Raw genomic sequence first — 13970 nt, forward strand, 5'->3', positions numbered from 1 at the left:
TTTCTAACCTGTGGTGGAAGTGGCTAAATAGGAACTATTTAATAAATGGGAAAATAGGATCCGAGGTGTCTCTGATATGTAGATCCTTCTGCTGTCACTGCTCGTTTGTGTCTTTAAGCTCTGAGCCACTTCTGCTTTCCTCAGGAGGCAGATCCTGCAGATTCCTGCACAGTTTTATTCCCTCCCCTAGTTTTAAGTGTGTTGCTACCATCCTTGTTGTTGGTGTTACTGTTTGAGACAGTGATGATCTCCAGTGAACAGTCCCACTCATTTGTGTCTGTGCAGCTCAGCACATCCTCTTACTGCCTGTTCTGAAATTCCAGGGGCTGTTGTGATTTATTCTGCTCGTGAGGTCGGTTGGGTTTGGATTTCAGCTTTTGCACACAGACACTTTGGTTTGCAGTTTAACCAAACCCCTTCTTCCTTCCTTGGCTCAGCCACGGTGCCTTTTGGGGCTGTGTCCTGGCTGCTGCTGGAATGAGTCTGTTCTGAAACAAAGGGGTTTCTTTTCTTTTCTTTCGTGTTTGAATCTCTGTTACTTTCCTAATTAAAAACCCTTTCCCTGATGGGCAGTATCTCTGTTGAAGGCTTTTAGGAAGTTGCTGCTTGCTTCTCCCCGGGGAGAGGGAATGAATTACATGGTGGTACTTCCACTTTGAAGTTATTTTGTGTGATTACTTCGTGAACCAACCCCAGATTGGGAGTCCCCTCTCTCTGGGGATCCTTTTCTCATGCAGTAGCACAACTGTGGATGCTCTGTGGCCATTAACTTTTAGCTGTAGATGCAAAGGGAGGAAATCTCCTCTTTCCTCATGTTTCATCCCACTGTCACCTGCATCCCACTGAGCACACAGCATGGGTGTCCCGGGGACTGGTGGGTCAGGGGGTGCGCTGAACTCCTGCCGGAGCAGGACGAGAGTCCAGCAGTTCGTGCTGTGCTTTAACCCTTGCTGAGGGCAGAGCTGACTGCCTGTCCCCGCTGTTCCCCAGGCCCTGAAGCAGCAGCAGCAGAAGCAGCAGCAGCAGCAGCAGCAGCAATGCCGGGCGGGCATGCCCGTGTCCTCTAACCAGCACGTCCTGCTCAAGGCCGTCAAGGCAGCCGGGGACTGTGCTCCGGGCAAGTCAGGTACGTGCTGGGGACACGGCCAGTGTGTCTGCTCCCTGTCCTGCTGGGGCACCCTCAGGGCAATGCTCTTTGATCTGGTGTTCTCCTGGTCCTGGCATAGCCCAGCTCCTGCTTCCCTGGCTGTGGTTTTGGTGGGGATGGATCTTGGATAGGTCCCGCTGTGCCCTTGCCTGGGCAGAGCCTCTCCCTGGGCTCAGTCAGTGCCCTCCCCCACAGCTCCTCTCGTGTGTCATGTGCAGTTTCTCTTCCAAAATCGGGGACTTCAGCACCTTTCCATACTGGAGGGAGTGCCTGGTGCTCACCTAAACTAAAGAGGGCAGAGGGAAGAGCAGCTCAGGTTGATTCCTCTCCCTTAGGGGGAGGAGGGACAGGAAGGCAGGAGGATCTGGGGGAGAAGCTCTCCCAGCAGCAGCAGCAGCAGCAGCGGGAATTCTGCTGCCCAGAGGAGAGCGTGGGTGGCGGGGATGTGTGAGGAGAATCACAGGGGTGGGATCTGTCTGGTTTGGCCAAGTGGTGACTTGGAAGGAGGACGTGGAACTGTCTCCTGGGTACTGGAAAGGGGAGGGAACAGGAATTCCCAGGGGTGGGCTGAGGGAACAGCTGTGAAGTTTAGAAAGGATACATAAAGTGTGAAGAGATTTTTTCCTGATGGTGAACTCCAACAGGGACTCTGTTAACTCTGGAAGTGTTAACAGGGCGTTCCTGGGTTGGATTTCCACTCTTCCAGGTGGGAAATAAATGGGGACTAACTGGGAAATAGGCTCAAACCGCACATGACGTGGCTGCCCATCCCTTTATTTTGGGATAGTCTGATGGTTCCAAAGGGGTCTCTGCTGGGCAGTAAGTGCTGTAGGAACAAAGGGGTGTCCGTGTCCTGGGAGTGCCTGTCCCTGAGCCCAGGGCTGGGGTTTGTGTTCGAGAACCTCTGTTCCATCCAGACACAGCCTCTCTCCATCCATGCCTGTGTTCCAACGTCTCCTTTCCGGCCAGGTTGGGAAGGGAAGCAGGCAGATGGGCAGTCCAGCAGCCCCCAGAACTCCACCTCCAGCTCCTCTCTCTCTGTGAAGCTCGAGAACTCCCTGCCAGGGCTGGGGAAGAAGCCGTTCCAGAGATCCGACAGGCTCCACGCAAGTAAGAGCCTCTTGCCCTGCTCACACAGCTTTGGCTGCTCCAGGGCCAGAACAAAAGCCTGAAAGAGTGTTAATCCCATTGCTGGGGGGACTTCAGGAGAGCCCTGGGAGGTGCTGCCGGTCTGCTGTGGGAATTAGGATAAATAATTCAGCCTTCCATATGCAGATCATCTTTTCTGAGTCCTTCTCATCAGGGCTTTCTCCTGGGAATTTGCAGCTGTTTGAGAGCACAGAAAGGGCCTGCACTATTTATCAACCTTTTTAATGTTCCTACACACTCTGATAACATTAACAAGGAAAAAGAAATCCCTTCCCAGATCCTCACCCTTCAGACCCCGCTGTGGTTTGGCTCCCAGCCCCTCACTGGGGCCTGGGCTTTCTCAGCCCTCCTGCCCTTGGTGGTTCTTTTTGCATTTACCAGGGGTGGTGTTGATGTTCCTACAGAATCACAGAATGCCCTGAACTGGAAGGGACTCCCAAGGATCATCCATCCAACCCCTGGCCCTGCACAGACACCCCAACAATCCCCCCCTGTGCCCCAGAGGATCATCCAAACCCTCCCTGAGCTCTGGCAGCCTTGGGGCTGTGCCCATTCCCTGGGCAGCCTGTTCAGTGCCAACCACCCTCTGGGGGAAGAACCTTTCCCTGAGATCCCACCTGAGCCTCCCTGGCACAGCTCCAGCCTTCCCTGGGGTATCCCTGCTGTGTTCCCTTTCCTTTGGATGCATCCACCCTGACTGGCCACACACCACAGGGTCTGAAGCTCAGATCAACACTTCATTATCAGCAAAATGGGAGATATTAAACATCTTAAGTGTGGATGGTCCTTGTGGGTCCCTTCCAGCCCAGGACATTCCATGATTCCATGAAATGCTTCCCGTGTCACTCACCCCTGAACCAGCAGCACAGCCCCAGAGCTGTGGTGGCTCTCACACAGCAAAGCAAAGGGACAACAAGGACTCCTTGGGGTCCTGCTGTGTGTCTGGCGTTGGGGTTTCCACACAAGCACAACGAGCTGATGAATTTTTCTGGGATGCTTTTGCCGTGAACAAAAGTAGGAAAGCCCAAGAAGAAATCCAGAGGATCAAACTGACCTTATCTGGAGGCTTAAAATAGAAAACTGATGTGGATAAAAGGAGTTCTAGAAAGGCTCCTGAGAAACCCCTTCTTGCCAAGCCCCAGCCAGCTGGGATCCCAAAAAGTGAGGGTGACTGACACTGAGCGCCTCAGGTGTGGAATGTTCTGGCTGGGAAGGACCCTCCCACGCTCTGTTTTTGGCTGCTGAACGTGTGTTTGAAGTCACAGAACGGATCCTGCCGGGGCTTTTTGGAACTCCCACGCTCTGGGGACTCCTTGGGGGGGGATGTGATGTGATGTGATGTGATGTGTGTGGGGTCGGTTGCAGGGCAGCTGAAGAGGGCCAAGTGCGCCGAGATCGACGTGGAGACGCCCGACTCCATCCTGGTGAACACGAACCTGCGGGCGCTGATCAACAAGCACACCTTCTCCCTGCTCCCCGCCGAGTGCCAGCAGCGCCTGCTGCTCCTGCTGCCCGAGGTGGACAGGCCGGTACGGAGGGGACGGGCCAGGGGGGCTCACACCGGGACCCTCCCCCATCCCTGGGAGTGTCCAAGGCCAGGCTGGAGCAACCTGGGACGGTGGGAGGTGTCCCTGCCCGTGGCAGGGGGTGGGACTGGATGGGTTTAAAGTCCCTCCCAACCCAAACCGTCTGGGATTCCACGTTCTCCCTGTGGTTCCAGACGCCCAAATCCCGTATTTATGTCAATGGCAGCAACCCTTTTCTTCAGTGCAGGAGGTACAGCAGTTGGGAAATCCCTCTGGGATTCGTTCGGGTGTGTGTTGCTGCCCGGCTGTCTGGGCAAGCAGCAGGCCTGTGGAGGGCTGGGCTGAGGGGAGGATGAGGATGAAGATGAGGATGAGGAGGAGCTCCCACAGCCTCAGGGATCCAGCCTTGGCCCTGGCACAGCCAGACCGAGGCTGCTGCTTTTCCCCCAGCGGGTTCCAGGCAGGTTCCCGAGGGGTCTGTGGCAGCACTGGGGGGCTCCTGCCGTGTCTCAGGGCCGTCCCCTCCCCAGCAGGTGACTTGGCTGTGCTGTGTTGCAGGTGGGGGCTGACGGGCTGATGAAGCTCAGCGGCTCCGCGCTCAACAACGAGTTCTTCACCTCGGCTGCCCAGGGCTGGAAGGAGAGGCTGTCGGAAGGTAAAGCCTCCACCCGCCACCCCCGGCAGGCCCTCAGCTGGGCAGGGTGTGGGGAATGCCCAGGGGCTGTTTCAGGGAGAAGCTGCAGGGTGTCCAGCCTTTGGAAGCAAAGGCAGGCTCAGAATTCTGGGACCTCAAGGTCAGAGGCTGCAAGGAGGAGTTCTCTGTTCAACTTAACGATGTGGGACAGAGCAAATCCCTGGAAAAGATGAGAAAAGAAGGAAAAATGTGTTTAAAACCTCTTTGAAATAACAGTGGAGCTGTGGCATTCCAGAGTTGTGGTACCTAAGCAGAGACACTGCTGAGCTCGGGAGAGAAGGGGAATTCTGTTCCCAGAGCAGTGCACTCTGTCCTTGGCCATGGTCAGTGTGGTGTCCTTTGAGACATCACTTTTGATACTTAGATTGGATACTGGGGAGAAATTCTTCCCTGTGAGGGCAGTGAGGCCCTGGCACAGGTTGCTCAGAGGAGCTGTGGCTGCCTCTGGATCCCTGGAAGTGTCCCAGGCCAGATTGGAGCAACCTGGGATAGTGGGAGGTGTCCCTGCCCATGGCAGGAGGTGGAATGGGATGAGCTTTAAGGTCCCTCCCACCCACACCATGCCATGGTTGTGTGATTCTTTGTAACACAAACTCAGCCATTTACTGGTCTGTGAGACTCCTGCACCTTCAACATTCATTTTAACTCGAGTTTAGAGGTGCCTGGCCTGCCCCACTTCCACCCTGGCAGGAACTGTGCTCCCAAGGGACACTCAGCTTTCCTTTGGACAGATTTCAGTCACTGCACAGAGAACAAACTCAGCAAGAATTTCTTACAATCCTGTTATTTGAGAAAATTGTCCCGAGTCCCAACTGTGCAGTGATAGAAACATCCCATTTCTGTGGATCTCTTTGGGGACTCCCCTCTCTGGTAACTGCAGTGTTGGAAAAGACCTGATCCCTGTAGCTTCCCTGCAGTGATGAAGAGCACAAATGGAGTGGCGTGGGGAGGAGATAAACCATCAGCTCCCCAGTGGTGTCAGTGATGCCCTCGCAGGACCAGCACATCTCACACACCTTCCTGGCCCTGAGCTGCTGGGGAGGGCTCTGAGGGGCACAGGGGAACATTTCTGGGTGGGAATGTTCCCCTCGGGGGTGTGTGAGGGGGGTTTGTTTCCCCGCCTGTGACAGCAGTGTGTCCAGAGGAGCCCCTGGGGCTCAGGAAGGGGCTGAGGTGCCCCCAGGGCTGTCCTGGCAGTGTGAGGGCTCTGGGGAGTGCCCGACCCATCCACCCCTTCCCTGGCTCTGACAACGTCCCTTTTGCACCTGCAGGAGAGTTTACCCCGGAGATGCAGCTCCGAATCCGGCAGGAAATCGAAAAGGAAAAGAAGGTGGAGCTGTGGAAGGAACACTTCTTTGAGAGCTACTACGGCCAGAGGTGAGAGCTCAGCCTGTGCCCCCTTTCCCTGCCTGGCCAGGGGTACCTGCTGTGTGTTTGGCCATCAATAAACTCTGCTTCACGTTAGCCCTGAAACCTGAAGGAGGTCTGGCTTCACCTGCCTGCCAGGGAGCTGGAAGTGCCAGAGGGATCCGGGTCAGGCACAAGGGGTTTGCTGCCCCAGTGCCTCACGTTTGACCTGGGCAGCTCTGTTCTCCTTAGGCAGGATGTCCTTGGACTTCAACCTTTTCCCATTCCTGGCCGTGATACTTTGAGCCTCTCCCACGGTTCCCCTGGTGTTGGGGCTCTGATGCTGTGGTGGCTGAGCATGTCCCAGCTCTGGTGTGCTCCCCACATCCTCGATCCCACAGTACTTGGTCAGACTCCCAAATCTGCCCATCTTTTATTCTGTGTCTCCTCTTGGTTTAAGATTTTCCCACCCTCTGGGGCCATGGAGAGGTTTCCAGGTTTCTCTTACCATAGGGTAATTAGGGCTTGGAAAATTAGTGTCTGGACAGAGGCCTGGAGCTTCCTGTTATCCCCTGTATTGCATTGAGGTGGTTTTAAATTTTGATGCTGATTTCTGTTTTCCATGTGAGAAGTAACAGCACAGAGGGTTCCCAGAGGTGTGTGAGACATTCATTTGCGGTGTGGGATGCAGGGAATCCTGCCTCTTGTTTCTCCAAGGGCTGCATGGGTTTTTGCACAGGTGTTTCACAAACTCTGCCTCTTGTTTTCTTGCCAGCTCTGGGCTGAGCCCCGAGGAGTCGGAGCTGCTGACGGCGCATCCCGAGGCGGAGCCCGCCCAGCCCCGCAGCGCCCCGGCAGCCCCGCGCCGGGACCACGGCACCTCTGCCCCCGAGCCCAAAGCACAGGCAGCCCAGGAAGCACCAGCAGTGAAAAAAGGGGGAGAGGAAGGAAGAGAGGACGCACCAAAGCCAGCCAAGCCCCCCGAGGCCTCGGCTTCCCCAGACAGGCGGGCGGCGAAGCCCAGCGACCGTTCCCTCCCTGGCAGGGAGAGAGTCCAAGGAGAATCCAGCCAGGAGAAACCCCAAACTGCCGCCAGGCAGAAGCCAGAGGAAGAGAGGAAGCACAGCGCAGCCAAGGAGGTGCCAGGGAAGGAGACTGTGGGTGCCCCCAGCAAACCAAAGAGCCCCGAGGCAGGGGAGGCAGCAGCGAAGGGGCAGAGCCTGGCGGTGGCTCCGGCCCCACCGGAGAAGCCCCCCGTGGGGGAGGACATGGAGGTCAGCGTGGAGGCCCACAAGAGGAAGTCGGAGAGCCGTGAGGAAGCTCCAGCCACTCCTGAGAAGAAGCCCCGGGTGGTGGAGCCCTGTCAGCACCACCAGGCATTTCGGAGCCAGCCCCAGCCCTTTCCTGCCGGGCCCCCCGTGCCACGAGTGCCCCCCCTCAAGGTAAAGGCAGCGGGGGCAGAGCCACGGCCTGGCCTCGCACAGGGGTCCAGCTGGCGGCTCTCGTGGAATCTTGGAATCCCAGAAGGGTTTGGGTGGGAAGGGACCTTAAAGCTCGTCTCATTCCACCCCTTGCCATAGGCAGGGACACCTCCCACTGTCGCAGGTAGCAGGCTGGAAGCCGGGTGAGCTGCAGAGGGACTGCCAGGCTGTAATAACAGAGCAGGAGTGCAGAGAGCCGTGCAGGTGTGGGAGGCCCAGCTCCAGAAGGAATGCCATCCACGGCTGCCTGAGAGCCAGTGCAGGCACTCAGATATCCCCGTGTCTGAAACAGGCCATGTGGCACCACTGCAGTTGTTGGCAGCAGCCCAGGGCAGCAGCACCAGCTGGGGAGCAGGGAAAGAGCATTTTGGGGAACACCTCAGTTCCAGAGGCCCTTGAGCTGCCCAGTCTTCCCAAGAACCCACCTGGGAAAGGAAATGGGCAATTGGTCACTGCTGGGACGGGCAGGACAGAAACATTCCAGGCTTTGCCTGGACAGTGCAACCCCTCGGGTTTGGGAGCCAGGTCCTAGGATCAGGCACCTGCTGCTGAACCTGCTGGTTTGGGGCCTCAGGCAGAAGCTGTAAATGGGAAACCGCTCAATTCCTGCATTTCTGTGTGTCCTGGGAATTCTACTCCCCTATATCAGTATCCTTTAGGTACTAGAGGGCTGCAAACTGAACATTTTAAAAGCAGTTTGTTATTCTCACCATGTTACCAAGCACAGCCCCAAGGCAGGAAGGCATCAGTGAAACTATTAGGGACACAGAGCTGGGGGTCCATAAAGGAGACCTGGAATACCATCCAGGAAGGATGGTTGGCCTGCCAGGGAAGGAAAGGGATTGACTTTAACAGGGTGGGTTGAAGGTGACTGCGAATGGTGACTGCAAAAGCAGGGGACCAGGGGGACAGACGTGTCCCCGAGATGTGCCATTCCCAGAACGGAGAGAGGAGTGGTGAAGTGGCTGATCAGAGCTCAGTGGGACTCAGGGAGGTTCTGTGGATACGGGAAAACAAATGTAACCTCACATAAACTCCCTGAGGTCCCTGCAGGGGGGACAGGGGAGCACCGAGGGCAGGGCAGGGTGGAAAGAGTAAACGGAGAGAAAGTCAACTGGGACACTGAGGGGAATATTTTGGAGGAAAGGACTGAAATATTGGCATTTAATCTCCAGATGGAGGGATTATTATGGCTTTGTACAAAGACACTGAGGAGATGAGTGGTGTATGAGCAGAGGGAAGAGCAGGATGGTGACACCAACCTTCCCGAGGGCAGAAATTCCATCTGAATGAAGTGCAGAACAGAGGAAGAGCTGACAGATGTTGGGGTCTGGAACAACCCCGCAGGGAGGAGCTGGGTGGGCTCTGAGTGATGGTGTCCAGTGGTTCTCGCTGTGACTGTGAGGGCCGAGCTCCACTCTGAGCCACTGGGATTGCACTGCACTTAAACTGGGTGTGAGATCCAGGGGTCCTACACTTCTCCTGTTACTCATTTGGAGAGGGGGGATTTCTCCAAAGGGGTTTCCCCAAAACTCCCAACTAGTCCCCTAAGACTGAAGTGCCAGCCCCGAAGTTCTCAGCTGGTGGGTTCCCCGTGTCTCAGCTGTGCTCTGCTCTGCTCTGTTCCAGATTCCCGTCTCCAGAATCTCCCCGATGCCATTTCCTGCGGGCCAGGTCTCTCCCAGGGCACGTTTCCCCTTCTCCCTCACCAGTCCGGGCAGGACAGGGGCCAGGACCTTGGCCGACATCAAGGCAAGGGCCCAGCAGGCCAAGGCTCAGAGGGCAGCGGCCGCCGCTGCCGCCGCCAGCGCCGCCGCCGCCGCCTCGGCCGGGGGGGCTGTGCCGGGGCCCGGCCCGGGCGGGGGGACACGCCCGAGTAGCGGCACCACCCAAACTGGAACGGCAGCGGGACACGCACTGGAACTGGCAGGAACTGGAAGCGGGGGAGGTTCGAGAAGGTTTCTTCCCCACTGCCCAGGGCCCCGTTCCCAAATGGAGAACGCCCAGGCCGCGGAGCAGGGAGCTCCTGGCGATCCTTCTGGAGCACAACTACAGCCAAGGGTCCCCAGCCAGCCCAGAGCCCCCGGCCCCTGCCCCGCAGCACTAGGGCACGTGGGGGCCAAGCCGAGCCCCCCGCGGGTGACGGGGACCCCGGGGACGGAATCCCCGCGCGCCGGGAGCGGGGACGGAGCGGGGACGGCCCCTTGTGCCGCGGCCCGCGGGGCTCCGGCGGGCGGGGACGGGCCCGGCTGTGGCACCGGCACCACCGGAACCGCAGGAGCACCTCCGGCCTCGGGAGGGACCGGCTCTGACGCTTCCAAAAGCGAATCCCCTTCCCCCCCGGCGTCCTCGCTTCCATCCGCAGGCCCCGAGGCCCAGGCTGGAGCTGTGGGCGCTCCTGCCCCCGTCCCACCCTGCAGCGCTTCCTCAGCAGCACCCAGCCTTAAAACCCCGCCCAAACCCAGCTCCAGCATTCCTGCCAACAACCCTTTGGTCACCCAGCTGCTCCAAGGCAAGAACGTGCCCCTGGAGCAGATCCTGCCGAAGCCGCTCACCAAAGCGGAGATGAGAACGGTGCCCTTGGCTCCCCGGGAAGAGCAAGGGGCGGCGGCTCCCGGCGCTCCCGGCGCAGCGGGGAACGGCGCTGGGGCCGAGGCGGGGGACAGACCGGCGGGGTTACCCTCACAGCAGCTCGGGAAGATCTTCTGCCAGAACAGGCCTCTGCCTCACATTCCAAGGACCTTCCCGCTCCCCTCGGGAAAGGACCCCGGCCATGAGCAGCACCAGTGCCACGAGGCGCTGAGCAAGGCCACCCAGGAGCAGATCCTTCAGACCCTCATCAAGAGGGTGCAGAGGCAGAACTTGCTGCCCGTCCTTCAGCCCTCGCAGCTGAACCTCCCCCACTCAGGTTTCCCGGTGGAAAACAGCTCCACCAGCCAGAGATTCATGCTGGGCTTCACGGGCAGGAGGACGTCCAGGCCTGCCATGTCCGGTCATTACCTGCTCAACATCTCCACCTACGGCCGTGGCTCGGAGAGTTTGAGGAGAGGCTTCTCCTTGAACCCCGAGCTCCGCCTGGGGCTGAGCAGTCCTGCGGAAGGTGCCAGGGCAGAGTTTGGGGAGTGCGAGGAGGCGGCCGGCCAGGGCGGCAGCAGCAGCGAGGAGGAGGACGCGGATGACGAGAGCACCGGGGATGAACGGGAGCGCGTGGGCGTCAAAGAGGAGCCTCAGGCCTCTGGTCAGTGTGAGAGAGAGCAGGGGTCTCACAGCACCAGCCCCGCTCATCCCAGCTCCCTGGGGACGAGGGCTGGGAAGGCCGAGGCGGCCCCGGCCCCGCCGGCAGCCGGCACCAAGGAGAGCGCTCCGGCGCTGGACGGCACCGCGCTGGCCCGGGACCTGATCCAGGCGGCGCAGGAGCAGATGGCGCACGCCATGAGGGGGAGGATGCACGGCAGCCCGGAGCATTTCGGGCCTCCTGCCCCGTCCCCGGACTCGGCGCAGCCTCCGCTGCTCCCGGCTCCGCACCCCCCGAAGCTGCCCGGGAACGCCGGGGCGCAGCTCCTGGGGTCCAGCTACAGCGGCACAATAAACGTCTCCACCTCGCCCGACGTGAGCCAGGGCTCCCTCATCTCGGGGCTGTCTGAGTGCAACCAGCTGGCCAGTTCCATGGGCAACGTCATGTCCTTCTCCGTCACCGTCACCACCATTCCCGCCGGCCAGGCCGTGAACTCTGGCGGGCACGGGCAGAGCCTCCCGGTGCAGGCCTTCACCGAGGACGGCGGCATGGAGGACTCCCCTTCCAAATGTTACTGCAGGTTGAAAGCCATGATCATGTGCAAGGGCTGCGGGGCCTTCTGCCACGATGACTGCATCGGCCCCTCGAAGCTCTGCGTCTCCTGCCTCGTCGTGCGGTAACCGGGACGGGGCGCGGGCACGAGGACGGCTGGGTTTAGGGTTTGCTTTCGGAAGTATGTTGGGAAGAAACAGGAATTTTACTGCCTTGCACAAGAGACACGTTACTGAATCAGGAAAACAGAGTAGAGTCCTTCTTTCATTAACGAAAGAGCACCTTCTTGTACAGGGAGTCGAAACCGCGCTCGACTGCGTGAATTGTGACAAGAGTTTGCACTTAAGGAATTATGTAAATATGTCACGTTATTTTGTTTAAAGATATTTTTTCAATCTTTTAGGAGATACAGTGTTTGACTTGTGCTGCAGTTTCAGTAACCCCAGCCTGCTCTGAGCGTGTTTGCTGAGCTCTGCTCCACACGGGGCCTCCAACCCGTAGCCTGTGGTTGGTCTTCTCCTGGCAGAGGGGAGAACGGGATAATCCAAACCCATCTGTGTGTGCTGAGCGGGGACAGAGCCCTGAGCGGGCTCCCTCGGCTGCTCTCTGGTTCAAATCTTTGGGAACTGGAAGGCGCCGCCAATGTCGTGCCGGCCTTTCCAGCCGCTGCCTTCCTGCCGTGACCTGGGCTGTTCCCAGGAGGCTCCTGGGCTGTGCAATATGGGCTGGTGTTCCTGATCTGCAGATCCTCCCCTCTCCCAGGAGGCACTCCCAGCCACCACGTTTAAGGGAGGTGGTGTCTGGGTGTGTGGCTGGGGAAACAGAAAGAAGGAACTGTCCTGGCTGTGGGGTCCAGAGTCACTGGAACAGCTCAGGAACTGGGATTGTCAGTGCCCCCTGAACCAGGGAGGGCAGAGCTCACGCAGCTGTGCTTGGACTGTCAGGACCAGGCAGGAATCTGCTCTCCTGGACATTCCCAGGGAGCTGGGAGGGGCTGTCCTGCAGCCCAGGGCCAGCAGCTGTTGGGACACGGGGGCAGGTGAGGGGCACGAAGCGTCACCCTCGGACCTGCCGTGTTCTGGGAAGTGTTTTGTGCTCCTCCAACCCCCGCCACGCTCAGCCCTCTCCAGTTTCTATCCAAGATCCTGCATTTACTCAGTGCAGGGAAAGGCAATGAGTGTCTGGCTGGGCCCTGCTGGGCAGCCCTTTGTGTCTGAAGTACCAAACCAGGCTGAGCTCAGCTCGGATGGGGCTCAGCTGAGGGGAGGGCTGGGCTGGGGACGGGGCTGCCCCTGCCCTTGTACCTGCCAGGGCCAGGCACAGCTGGGGATGCTCGTCCTCGCTGTGTGTCCGTGGATTCCTTCACCTGGGCAATGCAAACTGAAGCAGTCAGGGCCGTTCCCGCGGGAGCTGAGGACGCTCGGAGCGCTCAGCACACCAGGGCTGTCCGGTCCCACCCTGTCCCTACCCGGGCAGGCAGGGGCCTCGCTGCATCCTGGGCAGGGAACAGGAGCTGTGTGTGTTTCTGATGGAAAAGCACTGAATTCACTTTGAATCCAAAGGCCTTTTAAAGCTGAAGCAATATTCCCACAGCGGTGGGACGGCTGTGTGGTGCACGGGGTCCTCAGCCCTTCTTTCCTCTCCCTTGGCTGTACTACTGCTTCCCCTTCCCTTTCCCCCCCCCCCAGGAACCCAGCACGTGGTGGGGGGAGCAGAAATAATTGTCTGGGAGATCTTCCCAAGGAGCAGGTGCCGCCCGAACCTGCCGGAGCTCAAGGAGCGTTGGGACAGAGGCACGGGGTGGGATCGCTGGGGTGTCTGTGCAGGGCCAGGAGTTGGACGTGATGGTCCCTCCAGCTCAGGATGTTCCATGATTCTGTGATTTATTTGGTGATGGTAAGGAAAAGCGAGTTGCAGACTAAATCCTGTGGGAGCAGGAGCGTTCCCTTCCCAGCCCAGCGAGCGCAGCCACCTCTGGAGCGGGAGCTGCAGCATCACCTGGTCTGGGATTTGCTCATCTTCAGTTCGTGGCAGAGCAGTGGCCCCCCCCCCGTCTGATTCCACATCACTGCTCAGGCATCCCGTGGTGAGGATGTAGGGGTTAGAAATAAACTCTTTTTTTTTTTTTTTAAATCTAAAACTGAAATCTCAAAAAAAAAACTGCACAAAATTGCTCCCACGAGCATGTCGCGCTGGTGGTGGTGGTGGTTGTAGCCCAGGAAACTCCCAGAGTGTGTGTGTGTTCCCACCACTTCCAGCTTGTGTTCTGGAAGAGGAATTCTGAGTAACTCTGGCCTTGTCTGGGCATGAAGGAGGTTCCAGCAGGGTAATCCAGGACAGACACACCCCTTCCTGCCCGGGACGGCCCCGGGACAATCCCATTATCCCATTTGCAGACTGTGCTGGCCACAAAGCGAACTGACCCAGTGGTTCTTGCCAGGGAGGAGAGGGAACGGGTCTGTGCACAGCTGGGGCAGTTCTGGCCACTCCTCGGCTCTGCTCGCTGTGTTTTTCCAGGCTGAAGGAGAGGATGAGGAGGGAGCTGTGGGCAGGGACCTGGCCCTGTCCACCTGTCCTGCAGTGGGATGGCTGGTGATCTGAGATGGGATGGGATGGCTGGTAATCCATATGGGATGGCTGATGATCTGAGATGGGGTGGGATGGCTGGTGATCCATATGGGATGGCTGGTGATCTGAGATGGGATGGGATGGCTGGTGATCCAGGTGGAGTGGCTGGTGATCTGAGATGGGATGGGATGGGATGGGATGGGATGGCTGGTGATCCATATGGGATGGCTGGTGATCCATATGGGATGGCTGGTGATCCAGGTGAGATGGC

The 13970-nt window shown here is 58.5% G+C and overlaps 1 protein-coding gene across 1 annotated transcript in view; it reads left to right on the forward strand.

The window, feature by feature from the left end:
- Window positions 1-11533, forward strand: part of ASXL2 (ASXL transcriptional regulator 2) — a 14127-nt gene extending 2594 nt beyond the window's left edge. The window contains exons 2-8 of the mRNA XM_027909611.1: window positions 991-1126; window positions 2117-2257; window positions 3662-3825; window positions 4381-4477; window positions 5788-5893; window positions 6639-7305; window positions 8974-11533. Of these exons, the coding sequence (XP_027765412.1) occupies window positions 991-1126; window positions 2117-2257; window positions 3662-3825; window positions 4381-4477; window positions 5788-5893; window positions 6639-7305; window positions 8974-11259 (3597 nt within the window). The 3' untranslated portion in view covers window positions 11260-11533. The remainder of the gene's footprint in view (window positions 1-990; window positions 1127-2116; window positions 2258-3661; window positions 3826-4380; window positions 4478-5787; window positions 5894-6638; window positions 7306-8973) is intronic.
- Window positions 11534-13970: the final 2437 nt, after the last annotated feature.

Source organism: Empidonax traillii, unplaced genomic scaffold (genome assembly GCF_003031625.1).
Source record: "Empidonax traillii isolate 1590-97213 ecotype Southwest subspecies unplaced genomic scaffold, ASM303162v1 scaffold2259:size30188, whole genome shotgun sequence".
NCBI lineage: Eukaryota > Metazoa > Chordata > Aves > Passeriformes > Tyrannidae > Empidonax > Empidonax traillii.